Source organism: Lepisosteus oculatus, chromosome 23 (assembly GCF_040954835.1).
Source record: "Lepisosteus oculatus isolate fLepOcu1 chromosome 23, fLepOcu1.hap2, whole genome shotgun sequence".
NCBI classification, from domain to species: domain Eukaryota; kingdom Metazoa; phylum Chordata; class Actinopteri; order Semionotiformes; family Lepisosteidae; genus Lepisosteus; species Lepisosteus oculatus.
Window position 1 is genome coordinate 13,608,463 of NC_090718.1, and position 18,688 is coordinate 13,627,150.

General features: G+C 44.0%; 1 protein-coding gene across 3 annotated transcripts in view; it reads right to left on the reverse strand.

The window, feature by feature from the left end:
* Nucleotides 1–1,240: 1,240 nt before the first annotated feature.
* The window catches only part of LOC102691515 (CXADR-like membrane protein), a 111,229-nt gene continuing 93,781 nt past the window's right edge, over nt 1,241–18,688 (reverse strand). For 2 of the 3 annotated variants that reach the window (XM_015337552.2, XM_006642159.3), the window contains 6 exons: nt 13,163–13,320; nt 11,698–11,899; nt 9,256–9,423; nt 7,955–8,077; nt 6,411–6,552; nt 1,241–6,139 (listed from right to left, as the gene is read on the reverse strand). In XM_015337552.2, the coding sequence (XP_015193038.1) occupies nt 5,815–6,139; nt 6,411–6,552; nt 7,955–8,077; nt 9,256–9,423; nt 11,698–11,899; nt 13,163–13,303 (1,101 nt within the window). In that variant the 5' untranslated portion in view covers nt 13,304–13,320 and the 3' untranslated portion in view covers nt 1,241–5,814. Of the gene's footprint in view, nt 6,140–6,410; nt 6,553–7,954; nt 8,078–9,255; nt 9,424–11,697; nt 11,900–13,162; nt 13,321–17,915; nt 18,189–18,688 lie in introns of those variants that run through there. The other variant, XM_015337555.2, reaches the window with a different exon arrangement.

Consider the following 18,688-nt stretch of genomic DNA (forward strand, 5'->3'; position numbering starts at 1 on the left):
GACAATAATATCCAGTGTGCTTTTCAGAATTGATGCACAGTGTAGTTAATACTCCAGATTAGCACACCAGCTTTTCTTCATCAGAAACAGAGTGGTCTGAGTTGCATTCTACTTCTTGTGCTACTGTAAGTCACAGAAAAAAAAACATCGGTGAATGCTTTAATGTTTAGCAGGAAACGCAATGGTTTCGGCTACTGTTTGAAAAAAAATGATCTTCCACATCTAATATCTGATGCAGCAATTCACTTGCTAATTATATGGAAATTCTGCGTGTTGAACAACAGACAAATGCCCTTCTGAGAAGCTACTTAACTCTAATATAACAACAATATTTTGGGAAATGGGTGTGAATGTTGTGGAGAATGAAAGGTTTCTTGTTTCTCTGAAGATGGCAATACAGTTTGTACCACTGTGTTTGCTTGTTGAGGCAGACCTTTCCAAGGTTTTAAAAGCATTGGAAGAGAACGCTGGGCCCAGGAGATATTTGAAAATTAGAGAAATTAAATCTCCTGCACTGTATACTTCAATATGAATGTGATTTGGAAAGAGTGTTTCTTGTACTGTGTTGTAACATTTTGTAGGCACAACTCATTAGCGCCATCATTTCAGCTCCCTGTGAAAAGGTGGAAAGCTTGTCCTTGTGTCTTGTCTTAACTTGTGTCTCATGAGATGGTCTCCAGCTCTGACTCCACAGAGTGACAGGTTTTCCTCTGACCTCTGGAGGACGTTTCCTCAATGACTGCTGTGTAACCAGTTTCCCAGACCTTGACCACAGACCACATAAAGCTGCCTATAAACCCCCCAGGACCAAGATCTGTGCAGAACCAGAGATTGCCAAGTCTCGGTGTCTCGCTGTCGGTACTCACGCTCAGATCGGTGAGTATCCTGCAGGTGTGCACACTCAACATTTTCACGCTCAGATCAGTGAGTATCCTGCAGGTGTGCACACTCAACGTTTTCACACTCAGGATCGGTGAGCATCCTGCGGGTCGGCACAAGCATGTTTCACATTCAGATCAGTATCCTGCAGGTGTGCACATTTACGTTTCACGCTCAGATCAGTGAGCATCCTGCGGGTCTGCATACTCAACGTTTTCACACTCAGATTGGTGAGCATCCTGCGGGTCTGCATACTCAACGTTTTCACGCTCAGATCGGTGAGCATCCTGCAGGTGTGCACACTCACGGTGTTTTCACACAATGCATCTGCTACCTGCGACCCACCCACAGAAACAAACAGTTTGGTACTGATTATTTTATTACAAATAAAACAGTAATAATCCATAAATCGTAAAAATATACAATTTACTTGTGACGGACATATTTACATGTGTTTTTTTTTTTAAACAACCCATTGGTTTACAAAATCAAAGAGAAGAAATGACAATTATGGAGAAATGAAAGCAATCAGTGGTTTTGAATCCTCTTGCTAGAGGCACAGGCCGAGTGTGGACTTCCCCAGACACTGCGCCCCATACGGTTGTTACAGGCGGAACTGATCCAATGTAAGCACAGTTTATAAAAGTGCAAAGTACCTGGAGTTAATTAAATAAAGAAATATACTAAACATTTTCTTCTGATGTATTTACAGTTTTAGAAATACAGCATCCCCAAAGTTGCATTTCTATTAGAGCGGCAGGTCAATGATCGCTTTCCGATGCAAATTCCTTGGAACAGTAATGCAGTCCCCCCCCTCCCCAGATTTTCGTTTCATATGCTAAAAAAATCCATACACGCTTAAAAACACAGGACAGACATGCTATTCAGAAGACTATATGTTGTGTCATACATGTACTGAAAGCACCAGGCAGAGAAACTGTCAAGTTCAAATTAAAGTTCATTTATCCTGACCAAATAAATCCCACTTTTTTTGTTTGTTTGTTCACTCTTTCAGTGTCTTTTGCCATTTGTCGCCGTGTTCCGCCCGGGGTCCGTCTGTCTCGGAGTGCCATTTTGTCATTCACGTGCGAGCTTGCCCAGAATGGTTGGCGTTATTTCGGCCTCTGGAGTTTCTGAAAGTGGGTTGGTTTTAAAAATAATTTAAAAAAGGAAAACCGCGTGCCCCTTCGTCTGTGACGACGGTTTCCCACAATGCGTCACTGCGATGTATTGAAGGATGGGGTGCCGGATCGAGGGGCTATGAAGGAGAAGCTGATGGACACATGATCCCGCCAGGAAGAAGGAAGCGCCCTAAAAAGAGGACACCCCTGGGCCAGGCCAGCCCCTAGTACCCTTTTGCTGAAGGCAGAAGGTGTCGTTCAGAACAAAAAAAAATCACAAAAATCATATTTTGCACAGCTTTCCTTTATAGAGCAGACAGAATCCAACGGGCGTTCGGGTGCTAAGAGTTACTGTTCTGTTTAAAAACCCCACCTGAGAATCACAGCCCTCGCAAGCAGCTTTTCTGCCCCCCTCACGCCCTTCCTGCGCCACACTGTGTCTGGAAGGAGCTCGGCGCTGCCATGCTATCTAAGACGAACACACAGTGCTATCCTTAAGGGAGCTGCTCCATCAGTCACTCTTAATATTTCCTGACAATTCATCCATCAAATTTATTCTGGGGGAATAAAAATAACAAGCCCGTCTCTTCTGGGAGAAGCACTCCAATCACTGAAAGACCAATCCGTGGCTATTAAAAAACCCCAGCAACGAGTTTTCAGCTGAAAAGTCACATTACATTAGATACATAAGCTGCTGTTGTTCTGGATCTTGGGAGTACCACAAGGGAGACTGGACTGCTTTAACACTTTAGGAGACACGCCGACAATACATCTCTTCAACCTTGCCTTTTAAAAAAAAAACTTGTCTGATTGCTTGCTTTTGATGTTGTTGTGTTATAAATAATTGAAATTATAATGTGATGCATATGAGGAGCAGCTGTCTGCCCGAGTGGTCCTTGTCGGTCTCAGACGCTGGGGGGCGTCTTAAGAACAGTTGAGTGAAGAAAAGCTGGCGTCTGGCTACAACAGGATCTGCTGCAGCTGGTTGCAATTAAGTTTTATGAGGCACTCTCTAAACAGGTAAGGAAGGGGGCTGCTAGTCGGTTAGAGCAGTTTAGTGAGTCGGCAATCCGGTGAAGGTTACCTTCCCAGCCGTGAGAGGGTCCGGGACGTGTGAACGGAGCAGCGCCATTCGCTCTCCGGGCTACAGGCGGAGCGCTCGGGCGGACGGAGTAACCTCATCGGCCAATGGGTTTGACCACACGGGCTCAGCGGGGGGCGATTTCCGATCCCCAGGGTCGTTCCTGGCCCGGTGCCGGCCCGCATGTCACTCGTACAGCCACGCCCGTTTTAGGAATGTAATCGATACAAAGACAACGCAAATGAGTGGTTACTGTAGACGAAACTATGCTGAGTTTTGGGAAGGTGTAGGCGTGGTAGGCGAAGCATTTTTTAAGCTAGTCACTTAAGAGAAGGTATGTTTCTTTCACGCATCTTAAGTGTTTTATGTTCTTGCATTTGTGAATTGCTGCACGCTTTGGCTATCGAAACGAATACCCTAAAATGTATGACTTTTTGTTAAACTCTCTCAATAAGGAAAGAATGTGAAATGTTCGCGTGATTTCATTATTCTGCTCCATCTCTGCCTCGCGTCGACCAAGTCTGTTTCTGCGCCCTCTTGGATGCCGACACTCGTGTAAGGCTGAAACGCCAGTCAGATGGTCATTATTTTACTTTTTTAGAGATAAAAAATAAGTGACTAGAAAACGCTAACAGGCGTTACAGCCCATCCACTCTGCTCAGCCTCCGCCAGACAGTAATTAGTGCTTTATTGCTCACACAGTTCCTTTCGCAGCCGCACAGTATCAAATACTGGAGTTCTTGAAGACACAGCGGTGTACTAATCGAGTCTGAAATACTTGCTCAGTCCTTTAGCAGGGTATGTCACCTACGTATTATCAGGACTGCAAAAGGTTCAGTGACTTCCTCTAGTTTCAGTATACAAGTTCCTATATTTGCATTCTCCTTAAATAAAGAAATGTGACCCCTCATTTTATAGATGTGGGTCATATTTATATGTGTCAAGGTTAAAAGGATTAATGTCCCTGTAATATCAAGTAAAAAAATATTTTGTATTCCATCTTTTTTTTAATATAACATTCCTAGTTTCATTAACTGATTTTGGTGTAGGAAATCTATGATGCAGTTAAACAGGGAAAAAAAAACAGTGATGTACCAGGTCCACCATCCCAAACTGGATGCTATTTTTAGATTCTAACAGATTCACAGCTTTTTTTCCATTGGACAACATCTTTAAGAATCTGTACCCAAGTGAGTCATGATGGAGAAGAAAAAAGATTCTGTTCTTTCCCAATTAACACCGTCTACAGACATATCTATAGAAAATCCATCATAACACTGAAGGTCATCACTTCTCGCTGAAAATTGAGAAGAAGCTACCGCGAATAGCTATTGATTTAAGAATAAACTTTGCACCCTCCGCTGTTGCTGCAGATGAACTGACGAACAACTTTTCTTTGTAAGGTTTTCTACTTTCTGCTTTTTTATCTTACAGAAAAAAAGCCGTATTAACAGGGCCTCTTAGGATATACAGCAGCTCTTTCACTGGGAAAGCGGGGACAGCCACAGAACCGTTTCTAGGAATTTTCTCTAAGATGAATCATGAAATGCAGGACGTTCAGGGTGGAACCTCGTTTCCCCCCCCAAACCTACAAAATGAAACGTAAAGTCGACCCCTTCCACGTCACTCCTCTCTCTCCCTGCATCACCAGTCTAGCAGATGAGGGACTGACACTCATTATTGACACCCATGTCGATTATTAAACAAAACACGACAGGACAGGAAGGGATGTTTAAAGCTCCTTCTACTAATCCATTAATCAGCTGTGGCTTTGGTTTTTGATCTGCCCTGATCAGCCTCCACATACTTCCTTGGCTGCCTGCTGATTCTGATACCAACCAAGGGAAGGCGCCCACGTCAAGGGCAGAGCCCTGGGCGATTTCCCATCATCCACGCGCCCGCGATTGGAGAGTCTCGGTTTGTGACGGAGGCGTGATACAGCACTAACCTGCAAGGGGAAACCAAGGCCACCTGGGAAGGTCTAACTTGCCGCGGCCCTCAACCATGCATAAGAGGCTTTTCGACAATGGGCGGATGGACGATGGCCTGTTTAATTCCTTTGCTGCCAGCACCTGGAATCTGGAATGCACATGATGTGTCCCGGTGCCTGAAGATGAGTATATGAGGCGATGAAAGCTCGCTTGTGTTTCCTACAGGCTTACAGTATGCATGGCCGTAGGTCGTTACGAGACAGAAGCAAATGATGAAGCAATGCAGTTTCTCCACAGTCCCCCAGAGAAACCTGGTTAACAACAGCACGGTGGCTGATCATTGACATATTTCCCTGGAAGGTGGAATGTCTTTGGCTTTTTCACTTAGTTTTTTCTTCTTCAAATGGAAACTTTTACAGTGCCACTCCACTCTTCTCTCCTGAATGCGGCGATTCTTTGACAAAAGAACAGACAAATACAGTACAAACCTACTGTCTGCCAACACACTGGGGACTTTTTTTTCTCATCCTTGGCTTCAAATTTGAGAGCAAAATGAAAAACGAAAAAGAGAAAGGCATTATCAAGGTATTTCGCAAAGAGGGGGCAAAGTCACTCCTTATTTTCCCTTTTGAATGCATTCATTCAGACACTGAGCTCTGTCTTCAATTCCTCACCGCGATACCTTCAGCTACATCCTTTCATGTGATTTTTTCTTTAACTCACAGTGCCTTTTTTTTATTAATGGTACGTCAGTGGGCTTCCGTTTCGTCGCTCTCTGGGCGTTCGCAGTGTGTAGGTTCCCCTACACAGTCTGAAAGGCCTTGGTCTGGGCCGGGATCATGACGGGAGTGGCGCCCATCCTGACCAGGTTCCCGGGGCTGAGCCTGCTGCTGTCGGTGTCGGGCTCCTTGGTGATCACCTGCGTGTAGGTGGGCGGAGACTGAGGGAAGCTGGGCAGCTGCCCGTTTTCCTTCAGGCAGGCTGCAGGGCGGGGCCTGTGGCTCCGGGGGGCGCTGCTGTGCACCATGGACTGCGTGGAGGAGGCTCCCGAGCGCGAGCTGCCCGAACGGGATGAGGACAGGGAGTTGGGCTTCACCAGCTTGGCTTTAGGAGCCTCAGCATCCTCCCTGGGTGGGGGTGGGGGGGAGGAAAACAAAGCAGAGGGTTTATGAGACTGGACAACAGGAAGCACCATGCAATGATTACCCACAATACCCAGTGATGCTACAATGAGCAGTCAACACCTGCCTCTAAAACTAATATCTTATTTAGGTTATTTCAATACAAAGGGGACATAGCGTGCAGACAATGCATTAAATGCCATTTTTTTTCTTACAAAAAAAACCAAAACCAATCTCATTCTGCGCGCTTCTTTCGCAAAATTAAAAAAAAATCCACCTTATTTCATTTGGAGTTTCTTCTTCCTCGTACTTCTTCTTTTCCTTCTTGCGGAAAACCAGCCAGATGACAAGTAAGATTAAGAGTACTCCAAACGCCACCCCGACAATCGCCCCTGCAACCACACCAACTTCCCGGACATCTGAAAGAGAGGTACGGCACACCATCTTCAGACCAGGAGTCCTGCTGCACTGTGCGCACACTGCAGAAGTGCTACGTGGTAATCCTGCACTGCTTCCTACACTTTTAAGGCACTCTATCCTTTAGCATTTAGCATTAGCCATTAGCACCATAACCACATCCTGGCTTGGCAGATTCTTTCCACTCAGATCGTATCGCGCCTTTATGTGCAAGTTGCTTTGACCCGTGAGCTCAAAGAAGATGAAGGATTTTATTTTCTCATTACATTTTCCCATTTAATTATTCTGTAAGGGGAACTGGTTAAAATAAAAAGAGCACCAGTAATATCAATTTTTTTTGTGCATATGAATCACGCAGGACAGGTTGCTTGCGCATATCCACACAAAGGCTTTTCTCAGTTGGCTCAAAGTGAGCAAGTTTACAAGCCTAGGTAACTGTAATAAATCTGTAGCTGTGAAAGCAAAAATGTACGCATTCTGCCTAACTGCCAAAGCCCAGTGCCACCAAATGGAATTTATAACAAGAGCGCAGGAGCCAGGTTAGATCCTAATGTTGTCTACTTCCACTCTCCTAGCTATATATACAGTATATCGTCACCGATGTTGGAAGGGCAAGCCGTGGAATGACAAGGAGAGCAGCAGCAACCCTATGCATAGTGGCAAAAGGGGCAACAAGGAGGTTAGCCCAGGCTAAGGGGGTTGGATGATGTCAGTAAGGAAACCTATGCCCTCAGGCCACAGACGTGGGGCGACCTGGAAATAGGCGGGTCTCATGACATCCGTACCCTAAATGCTGAGCCGGGAGCAGAGCAGACACAGGAAGTAAAGAGGCTCCTCAACAAGACACACTGGAAAGACATGAATAATCACAGGGAACTAGGAACAGGACAAAGGTAGAGCGCCCTCTAGGAGTACAGGGCGTGACGCATATATCTCACCTTCTGGAATTCCCTTTGTGCATCTCTCTCCCATCTCCCCTGCCAGCCCATCTACACCCTTGCAGCAGCTCCCTGGCTCATTCCTCACAAAAGTGTTTGTGTGTATGTATGTGTGGGGGGCGGGCAGAGGGGGGGGGGGGGGGGGTCAGTCAGCCTCATCCTTATAGTCGGGCTGTTATTCTCTCAGCTAGGCCAGTTACACCAAATATCCTATGTTATCCCTCCATCACATTCATTAGCATGTAACCAAACTACTACATTGATTGTGGAGAATCCCAGTTGTCTGAAAAGGGCAGATCAATCAATGCAGTCCCAGTGGTCAACAGATACTGACTCTTGGACAGGCTTCAACTGGGTGGGCGGGGATGTTCATCCATTGTTAATTAAAGCAGTGGTACTGCGTGGCCTACCAAATGTACATGAATCCTTCATCACACAGATCTTGCAGAACTGTGCCGGTACTCACAGTGGATGTCGATCTCAATGATGCAGTTCTCCTCTCCCACATCATTGCTAGCAGTGCACTTGTACTTGCCGCTGTTGTCCTGTGTCAGGTTTCTCAAAGTGACAATTTCAGGGTTTTGCAAATCTGAGTAAAAAAAAGTAAGAATCCCACACGGAGGAAAAACTTTAAAATGCAGAGAAATGACCAATCAAGGATCCCATCATCCCATCTTAAAATCCCATGAAAGTAAGCGAAGTAGAGAGTGAAAGTGTTTTGTGTTACAAAACTCATCTATAGACCATTTAATGGATTTTATAACAATTTTTAGGAGGAAGGTTAGATCCTAATCTTGTCAACTTCTGCTCTCCTATCTAGGTCTTGCACCCAGGAGATCCCTTCACACTCCCCTCCTTCATCCCATTTACTACTCCCAAGCTCTTCCCTCACAAGATGAAGGATGTTTTGGCAATCTCATTGCTAGGCTGTCCTTCAAATCAAGCTTTGATTTAAGAATTTAAATAAAAAATTACAGTAATGCAGGATGCCAATATGTTTTTTTACTATTTAACTGGTTCAATCTAGTTATAATTTACTTCATTTCTTTTATTTAACCAGATAAAAAATCCATTTAGACACTATTTTTTTTCATTCAGTGAATGAAAAAAAAAACAAATAGAAATCACAGACAGATGTTTAAATTACATTCAGCACAAAATGGGAGTTTTAAATAGAAATTTAGGAGGAGGTCAAATTGTCATCTTGTACTTTTGCTCCCTTACGTATACATACTCGCAAGCTAAACCCCCATGCTTATTCCACACATCTTTTCTCAAACACCTCCCTCAAACCCATCTTCAGACTTGCAGCAGCCTCCATGGCTCAATCCTTACAAGGGGAGTTTTGTCAGCCTTAATCTTACAGCCCAGGGAGTGATTTCCTTCTCCAGCTAATTAATGGCAGATTCTTAGTATTAAGTACACTATACCTTTACAATTCTTGGGAATGTAAGAAAGGTTGCAAATGAGAGCAGACTATTTGACCGACCTGGCCTGTTTGGCAGTTAGTAGTTAATCCATTAATTACATGGAGCTCACCCAGCCATTTGTTGAAAGATGCCAGGGTACTGGCTTCAACAGCATGGCGAGATCCACTCTCCCACAACCCTTTGCAAAAGGAAGTGCCTCCTGTTTAAGCGCCTCAGATTTAAACACACTTCCATCGAGCAGGAGTAAGGAGAACCTGAGCACACTGTTGTTCCAACTGAATGAGGATGAAACCTAATGCACACAGACAGGGGAATCATTGTGGAACCCCCAGCTCACCTATCAGCGCTTGCTGTGGCAGTTTGCCCACATTCTTGCCGTTGCCCAGAACTCTCTCCCACCGGTACTTGATGGGATCAGACCCGTCGGAGGATTTACAGCTCAGCTTCACACTGCCGCCTTCCTCCGGAGTCCCCTCCTTCCAACACCTTGGTTTCGACGGCTTCACTGTATATAAATGAAGGGATGAAAAAGCGCTCAAACACACATAGTAAACCACATGGATACGCAGAGGGGGTCTCGCCTCTGCCTTCATCATCTCACGGGGGCAAGTTTGAGCTGAACTGTTAAAAACGAGAGAAGATGATCTTTCTCGTGTGTCCTGTGCGTTACTGGCAGAATTGTTGAAGCTTCTCAAGAGTGGCTGGGCTTTGGGTTCACTGCCAAACCATCATTCTCTCTTGCTGCATGGGAAAAGATTTCTCTCGGAAATTGAAGGGGTCATCAAAAAGCAGTGAGTATTCTTTTTATATATATATACAGACACATGATTAAGTCTCTGTAGCAATGTTGGAGAAAAAAGGAAAATAGGAATCTTTGCAGCTGCAGTCTTGCTACATCAATATGCCAGTTAAATTAACTGTTCTATAATATCATAAATTGTGGGTGGTGCAGTGGGTGGCTCTGCCACGTCATAGCTCCCGGGCTTGATTCTGTCTCTGTCCATGAGAAACTTGCATGTTGTCTGCATAATCACGCAGGCTTGCTCCAGGTACTTCTGTTTCTTCCCACAGTCCAAAGACATTGCAGTGAAGCTACTGTCTCTCTGCGGTGTCTTGGTGGGTGTAACACATTGGAAGGCAGCTTCACGACTTGATTAGAGAGAAAATAAGGGCAGGCATTACTTAAAGAGGAAGAGAACACAGAAGAAGGGGTCTCTTGGACAGATCTCCATCTTTTGGTCACACTCGTTTTGAAAGTTGTAGAGTTCTCATAAAAGTGAGTATTGATGGTTCAGTGCTCTTGCACTGACCTAGGGTTTACTGATTTCAATATGGTTATACTATGGCTGAGTTAGGGTCGGCTCTTTGGAATATAAGTGCAGCAAACAAGCCACTAATGTGGTGTGGAGGAGTTTCTCCTCCACCACTATGTTGGTTAAGGAGGACTCCGCAGAGCATTCAGATCAATTAGAGTCTCTTAATTTTCTCCAGCACGTGTGTGTGTGAAAAATTAGCTCGTATGCCCAGGAAAGCCATCCAGGTTGCACCTGCTGGATCACCATGACTCAAGGAATATAGCAGCTACTAAAAGTGACTGAATGGATCATAATGTTCTCTTGTCTGTTTTAAGATTTCCATCTAAAATTATTTATTGTGTGTGTTACACCTGTTGTTTTTCTTCTAGATTACATCTTGCACAAAAAAGGTGACTGACATTTTAAAAGCAGTTCCCCCAGAACTGAAAAGACATATGAACGTTATTTTCCAGACTCCTGTTGTTCTGCATTGTCATAATTATGAAAGCAGAATGAAAAAATTAAGCACCAGATGTAAAATATTTAAATTACACGGTATGCATTTCTATTCTAATAAATTAAAGAAAAAAACATGTCTGGGGTAATTGATAGAGGATTTTTATAAACATTTGGTCCATCCAGGATTTACACAACTCCCATTATCACAACCCACTTAGACTCTAGACATAAAATATACAAATAAAATAAAGCAACTTGATTGTTAGATGATCGAACACAGCGGTATGAGTTTAATATTAAATGGGGTTTCAGCTAAGTAGAAAATGTAAATCTCTGAAGTGACAAATAGCAGAAAATACGAGACAGGGCAGGAAATAAATAAAAGTTTTGTTAAACCACAGTTCAACACCATACAAAACACTGTACAAAATATGGAGGAGGGACATAAAAAACAAGGAATGACAAATGGTTTATTGTTACAGAAACATTTGCATTTCGCTAAAAATGTCTTAAAAGTGACTGTGCATAAGTGTTTTATTTGGTAAACTGAATGCCACATCTTCTCACACAGTTTTATTAGACTCCTTTAGTAAGTCTGGTTCTGTTATAAACACGCTTGTCATCCCTGCAGTATTCCTCTGCCATCCTCAGCAGAAACAGTATGTGCTGTATCTGTATCTCGCCCCTGTATTTCTGCCTTTACATACTTTCTGTGTTTAAAGTATTACGTTAGGTCAGGGGTGCCTGAACCTGGTCCTGTAGAGCTCTGTGTCCATTGGTTCTCATCACAACTTAGCCTCCCTCATCAGCTTAACTGCCCCAGTTAGCAACTTCACACGCTGGTGCTTCAAAGAGAACTTGTAAGCCTGCTGGTACACCAGCGCTACAAGAACAGGAAGAGAGACCCCCTTTCAAGCTACCGCATATTTTGCACAGTGTCAGTTCTCTCTCCTAGGCACTTTTTACAACTTCCCTGCCCGCTCATGATAACACCCGAAAGCTCAGCTCGGCGCGGCGAGACCCACCCAGAACCGTGAGGTTGATGTTGCTCCATTTGTAGTGCCCCCCGTTCTTCACTTTGCAGGTGTACAGCCCCGAGTCCGCCAGCAGGAGGTCGGCGATGCGCAGGGAGGCGTCGCCCTTCAGGTAGTCTGCCGCGAACGCCACGCGCCCCTTCAGGCTCTCGTGCAGGTCGTCGTACACCGAGCTGCCCGAGTAGGTGATCACCTGCGGGAGAGCGGCGCAAAACGTTTCTCTCTCTTTTTTTTTTACAGTTGTTTAAGCTGTTTTTGATTTTTCTTCCCCTGAAGGTGGCTTCCAGCACGGTGAGGCACAGCCCGTGCGCACCAGAGCCATGGGGGGGGAGGGATTTCTCTGAGAAGCGAAAGCTCAGTGCAGTTCTCACATCCGTGTACAGCACACCTGGCTGCTCTGTCCTGGCTGCCTGCTAAGCGCCGGTGCCAGACTGCATCAAGCTGCACGGACTGCTGCTCTTTCTAATTCTTGTTTACTGCCTGCTGCGCACAGACGACCAACATCTGTTGCCAGCGGCAATGCAGAAGCCCTCGTCTCACAAACGATTACCTATGGAACACAGAACCTGACTGGATGCTTCACTTCAGCTGCTAACCAGAGCTGTGTCACCTACAGCTGTCAGCAAAAGTGCTACTATGCATGTCCCCATCAAGCCTCCTGCTGATGGGGGAGTTGGTGATGTTCCTGGGTGTACTTCCCCATGCCAGACTTGCGGAAAGGGGAACAGGTCTACTGCCCTGGATTCAGACAAGCTTCAAAAATAGCAAAGTTGCGGCAGTCTCTTCCTTCGAAGCCTCAGCACTGCCGCCTGGCAACCCGGGACCGTGGTTTTTCATGAACGACGAAAGCAAAATGTTGACAAACTCATTCTTTTTTAGAGCAGAACAAATATATATATATATCATTTATTCTTTCTGTAGCACGGCCAGCTGATGTGTCTTCTTCCAAATCCAATGTTCAGATCTGTTTAATTTTAATTATAAAACCCTCTGTTAACAACCACTTGAATATTAAAATCTATGTTCTTATATATAATAAATATCAAAGCATTAGTTCTTTTTTCTTACACTGATATTCCCCAGTCTAACTGAACTACTTTGATGGTTCAACACAGTGGCCTTTGTGTAGCACAGAAGATTAAAATGTACAGAATCAAGCTTTTAAAACTTCGTTCCCAGGAAGTGAATCACTTTTCCTGGTTCACTCAGGTTAATTGTGTCTCAAGCAGATTTTGTTCTCCCTCCGTTCGGCGGAGCACTGCGTGCAGGTGGTCTTGCACAGTGCTCTCCAAGGTGGTTTTTAAAATGCTGCTGGCGCCTCAGAAATGTTATGAACGGGGTGGGCATCCGTAATCAGCATGGGGATGTGTCGAATGTTAATCATGTTTTCCCAAGGTTAATGCCAATTAGGACATGCAAAATCCACAGCCAGTGCTGGAGTGGAAGTCTGTCTTACCGCCCTCTGCTTGGAGTTAGTCCTCTGGAGCAGCCACTCGATGTCCAGCGTCCTGGGGTCCATTTGCCACAGCTGGTGGTGGCAGGGCAGGGTAGCATTGTCCCCCACCACACTCTTCATCTCCGTTTCGGCTCGTACCATCAGCACGCCCAGGAAAACTGCAAGCAAAATCAAGGCCCATTCATTTACAGCATTTGACACTGCTAATTTTAATTCTTTATTATTATTTATTGCCGACAAGAAACAGAATAGGGGTATTCAGTCCTGGTGGCTCAAAGCTGGCTGCTTTGGAGTTGGGAATATATTTTTTTAATGGGATATAAAATCCCTGGATTACAGCTGGCCCAATATTAATATGAATTAATGACACAAATGCAGGTTAAATACACACTGCAGTCTAGATGCTGTGCACATTTCTTGGGCAGAGCTCTGCTATTTGCAGCACTGTTCTTTATCTTTGTCTTCTTGCTCAGCCTCTCCATGCGTTCTCAAGCCTGCCCTGCAGGAAAAAGTGCTACATATTGTCCTCTTCCTACAGAGGAGTTGGTTATGAATACCCCTCTCTGACAAGCTTCCTGCCTGTGTAAAGTCCAGCCAATAGCCCCTGTGCGGGCCAGAAAAGCGCCTGGGGGGACAGCTGTACATTATTTTTTTATACAGTATTTACAGAGTCATTTATCTTCGTGTTTTGCTTTTGGATTTAGAAGTCACAAAGGTACCCTGCAGAGTTAAGTGCTCAGCACTCAGGAGGCTTTCTGGCTGTCCTTGATACAAGTCCCTAATTGCTTCAGGACCATTGCGAGAGCTGGCATGGTTCTTATGGGCTGACACTGTCTACAAGGGGGAGGAGGGGCTGCAGCCTGCAACACAAACCAATCAGGCTGTTGTCCAGGTTGTCTAGCGCTGGGGCACTATCACTGCTTTTAAGACCTTCAGATTAACTTCATCACTGGTTTCTGTGATAAAGGCTTTCACCCCACGTCAATGTATGCCGATCCAGAAAAGCGTAACAGTACCCAGTGATGCAAATTCATGCATCAAACAGAGGTGTTTATATCTTTCTGCTGCAGGGATGAGGATCTGTTGGAAGTTTGAAACAATATATGTTTCACAATGTGGCTTTAAATGCACTGAGTACTGAACATAGAAGAAGATCGCTCAATTCAGATTCTTTTTAATACTGGGAGAGCTGAGCTGGCACAAAAATATCCGTTAACACTTATTTTGCTTGCATATTGGTATTTGATATATACATGCAGCATTTAATGCAGTTTCAAGGGGACGAGGGACGAGGCACTTCAAATCTATTCGTATTTAAAGTAAACCATTTCAGGCTAAAAATAGCGATTCAGAGGTTTTCCTTTCATATACAGTATGTGTTAGGTGATCTAGGATTTACAGTAAACCATTCAACGCAATACTTCAGGGCTAGTTCGCAGTATCTGAGGTTGAAAAGACTGATCCCACTTCCTATATTCGTGATGCTTATTGCTATGAAGCTGATTTTAAGCTAATCTTTCTCCTTTATCCATACGCTTTCTTGTAACAAAGAGTTTATTGAATTATGCTAGCATGGATATCTGCGCTTCAACCAGACACGTTGCAATAAGTAAATGCAGGATTTTATTTGAAAAATAAGAACGCAAATGCATTTCCTTTAACTTTTAAGCTGCTGCCTCAAAATCTTGTGGTGCTGTTGAATGTGTGACTTATTTTTACACTGCAGCACAGGGTGACCCAGTGGAAATGCAATGCAATGTTAAGGAGCCCCTTCTGTCTGAAGTGCTGTGGCTTTGTTGCAGTGATAAACTAGCTATGTCAATGACTGTGGGCTACAGCACGCTCATGCTCTCAGTTATTTTTTCTCTTTTTTTTCCTGGATTATGATCAACAGCAGACTTTAATTTTTGGCTCTGCAGACCGTGGTTTAACTCAGTCCAGGCAGAGAAAGAATGCAGGATAATTAACAAAAGGAAACAGGCAGCTTGGCTTAGGGAGGCTCGAGCGAACGAAGGAACCAATTTCTATGAAAATGCCCTAGGGGGAGTTGTGCTCCAGTAAATTCTCCTCCCCGCAGATTCTTGAAATCTTATTATAGTACAGCCAGTGGGACATAACCAGCCCAATACCCTTAACATTGCCCAAAGTCAAGATCGCATCCCAGTCAGCATATTGCCTTAGCTAAGGTCTTGATAATAGGAAAGCTCCTGACTTAAAACTCAAGGTATAAGAAAGCTTTCTTCATGCTAATATACACACATGGCAGACCAGACATCTTTGGTCCTCTTCTTGAATTGTCACAGAATATCACAGGAAGTCTGAAAACAGTCTGGCAATATGTACAGTATGTGGGTATTTTTGTTTAATAAAAAGCAGGGGGATATTAATAGCAATAAACTATCTATTTAAACTAAATATTTGTTCGTCTACATTAATCCCTAAACTGGGGGTTGGTATCGGGACACCAGCCGGCCAGAAGTTATGTTTACATCGTGCGTTATCACACTTGCAGTATATCTACACTTCAAGAGGTGCCAAGTGCATCTCCTGCACATAATGACTTAGTGGGTGAAATGAAGATTTAAGAGCACATTTTGGTTTGTAGGTGTGACCACCTGTGTCTGGCCACCTGGATGAGCTAAAACAGCCCCTTCTTAGAAAGCGGGTCTCTGCATCAGAGGTGGCTATGAAGCTGGTGGCAAAGAGCCCAAGGAAAGAATGCTGGGAAAGGAAGTGTGAAGTCCTCTCTTATCACAACAGAGAGCAGCTGACTGGCAGGAGCCGGGGACACTGTCTCTCTCCTGAATGTTTGTTATGAACTCCATTAAAAGTCTCTGATGAAATATGACAGTTTCATTTCACAAATATTACACGTTAACTGACTGATGTATTGTAGGGAGCCTTTATGCTCCCAGAGCACTACAAGAGCTCCACCACTGAGTAAAACTTTAAATCTCACCCCACTTGACAGGCCTATCAAGCAAGGAAAAGAGGAGGCACTAGTGCATTGCTTACAACGTCTGGGGCTACAGTGATAAATATGTCCTTGATACCAACCTCATCTGGTTTTTTTTCCATTTGCAATCTGAGACCTGGATTAAATCGAAAAACTTCGACCCACCCGCCCATCACAAATTACAGACCCACTACTTGATGGCAGGTTGCCATTAGGTAGAAGGAAGAGGTCTGTCAAACAAAACGATGCCATCGAGCACTGGGTTTGTGAGACGTGACTGGCAGGAGGATCGAAGTCGCCTTGATTTAATCCAGGTGTAACGGTAAAACCCCTTACTATACATCTGGGGCAAACATTGCTTAAATATTTCAAACATCTTTGTAGCACCACACCGTGCACTAAAACATTTTGTACATTTCGTTCCCCACTGCAGATTTGCTCCAAATTCGATGGCATCACTTGCTTACAGAGTTTAAACTGCTGCAAGAAATATAACGAGTCTGCATACTGTACCAGACACTTACTTTGAAAAGTCTGATAGCTGCGTGCTTCCAGCTAAACAAAATCCTGCCCAAAACTCGGTGTGAGCCAGTATATTCTGCAATTTCCCTCACGGGATCAATAAAGTATCTATCTAGATTTAAGCTGTCTTTTTTTGTCAAAAGAAGCAAATATTCAATTAATAAAATGAGCCACACGTCATAGCTAGCAATCAGTAATTTTGTCTCAAGTTTATTAACATTAACAAGTGTGAATAGTGCAAAAAGAATTTTGATATGCGATCACATTCATGTTGGCTGTTTCCTTCATTATATTGGAACACTTCAGGCACCCCAAATTTGTTTTTACCCTGTGCCTTCTTAAGTTACAATTCCTGAACATTTTCATCCTTTTAAAATCAAAGGCTGGGTTTACTGACTGCAGGCTGCACTTTAAGAGGGTAAGCCACATAATCCACTCCCTTCCACGCTGGCAACAAGGAATTTTCCACTCGCAAGTTACAATACTATTTAATATCAGGAGTAATTCCAGCATGGAGCCCACAGCTGATAAAAAAAGATGCTTAATGTTAAGAATGTCACTTATGTTCTTGTTTATTTTGATAGATTCATAAGAAGCTTGGATTAATGGTGGAGACTACAGCTTCTTCAGAAACTAAAGACACACTAAAGAGAACGTGTTTAAGGAATGCACTGTATTGATTAAAATCATTAGGTGATGCTAAAATGGATATAAAAATGTTTTAATTTTGCCCTATAAATTTAAATTGCTTCCTGGAAGAGTAGTTTATGCCTGGTGACTGAATAAAAAAAATGTTTTATTGGGATATTGGTTTTATGACAGAAACTTTTAATTCCCCCAAAGATTTCTTTCTCAGCAAAAAATGTATTTACATCATTCCCAAAGGAACATCCTGTCATAATAAAATGTGCTTACTTTGTCTGATTTGTGTCTGTGCTCATGGGATACCTGAGTTTGGCTCTGCTTAGAAATTCAGACTCTATAGAGAAACAGGAGACCGCTTCCTTAATTCTGTTCTTCTGGGGTTTGGCATTACTCCAAAATCCAAACCTGGTTAAGTGTTCTGTGTCATTGTTCCTGCGAATGAGGCAAGCCATCACAACCACTTCATCTCTGCTGCTTTCACATGGTTCCTGTAAGGTTCAGACACTCACGACTCTCTGTAACAGACCACAAGACTCCAGCACACTCACTTTTGAAGCCACAAGGTTCCTGTCCTGGAAGAATGAAAAACATTCCTCCCGCGGGGGTGAATAAATAAACAATCTTACATACACAGGGTGTGTGAGTGAAGGTGGTACGTTTTGTACTGGTGACACTGGATAAATGACAAGCAACTCACGATGAAAAGTCACGTCTTTCATGTCTCGGAAGAATACCTTCTGGAAGTTTACAGCTGACACTTCTGAAGCTCAGCTCCATAAAAAAGTGTAACAAATCCTACTTTTGTACAAAACCATGAATAAATCTGATCCGTAACGCCACAGACAACCCACACCAAAGACTGTCTGCACAGAGAGCTCTTCTTTCAAAGTGTGCCTCTTCTGTGGGACTCAGATTGGAGTCCTGTGTTTTCTTTGGAGAGCTGCGCCGGAGCCAAAAGGGCACAGTCTCCCCGGAGCACCGCGAGCTGCTCCAGACGCACAGCGCTGACGCCTGCGCACACTCCACCCCGTCCCAGCACCGGCGCTCTGTGAATTGAGGTATTTGGTGTGAAGAGGCAAAAAACAAAAACACAAGAAACCCTCTACGTGTTGTAAAAAGACAGCAAAATGCCTGCTTGAGGCCTGCTTTTCCCCAGAAGATGTGCTGTCGATGTGCTTGAAAGAAAGGCCAGCCGGTGCCATAAAGGAAAGGGCTTGTCAGTGGCCCTTAATTGGAATCGCATGTGTGTGTACAGTAAGTCAGCCAGTGGCCTTCTCTGCAGGATTCGAAAGCAGCAGTTCAGCACTTGTCGAAATGAAAAGAAAACACATCTTTTTCCTGTCTATATCCCTGATGATTCACTTTTTAATTATCTTTTGTTATTATTATTCCATGAATGATGT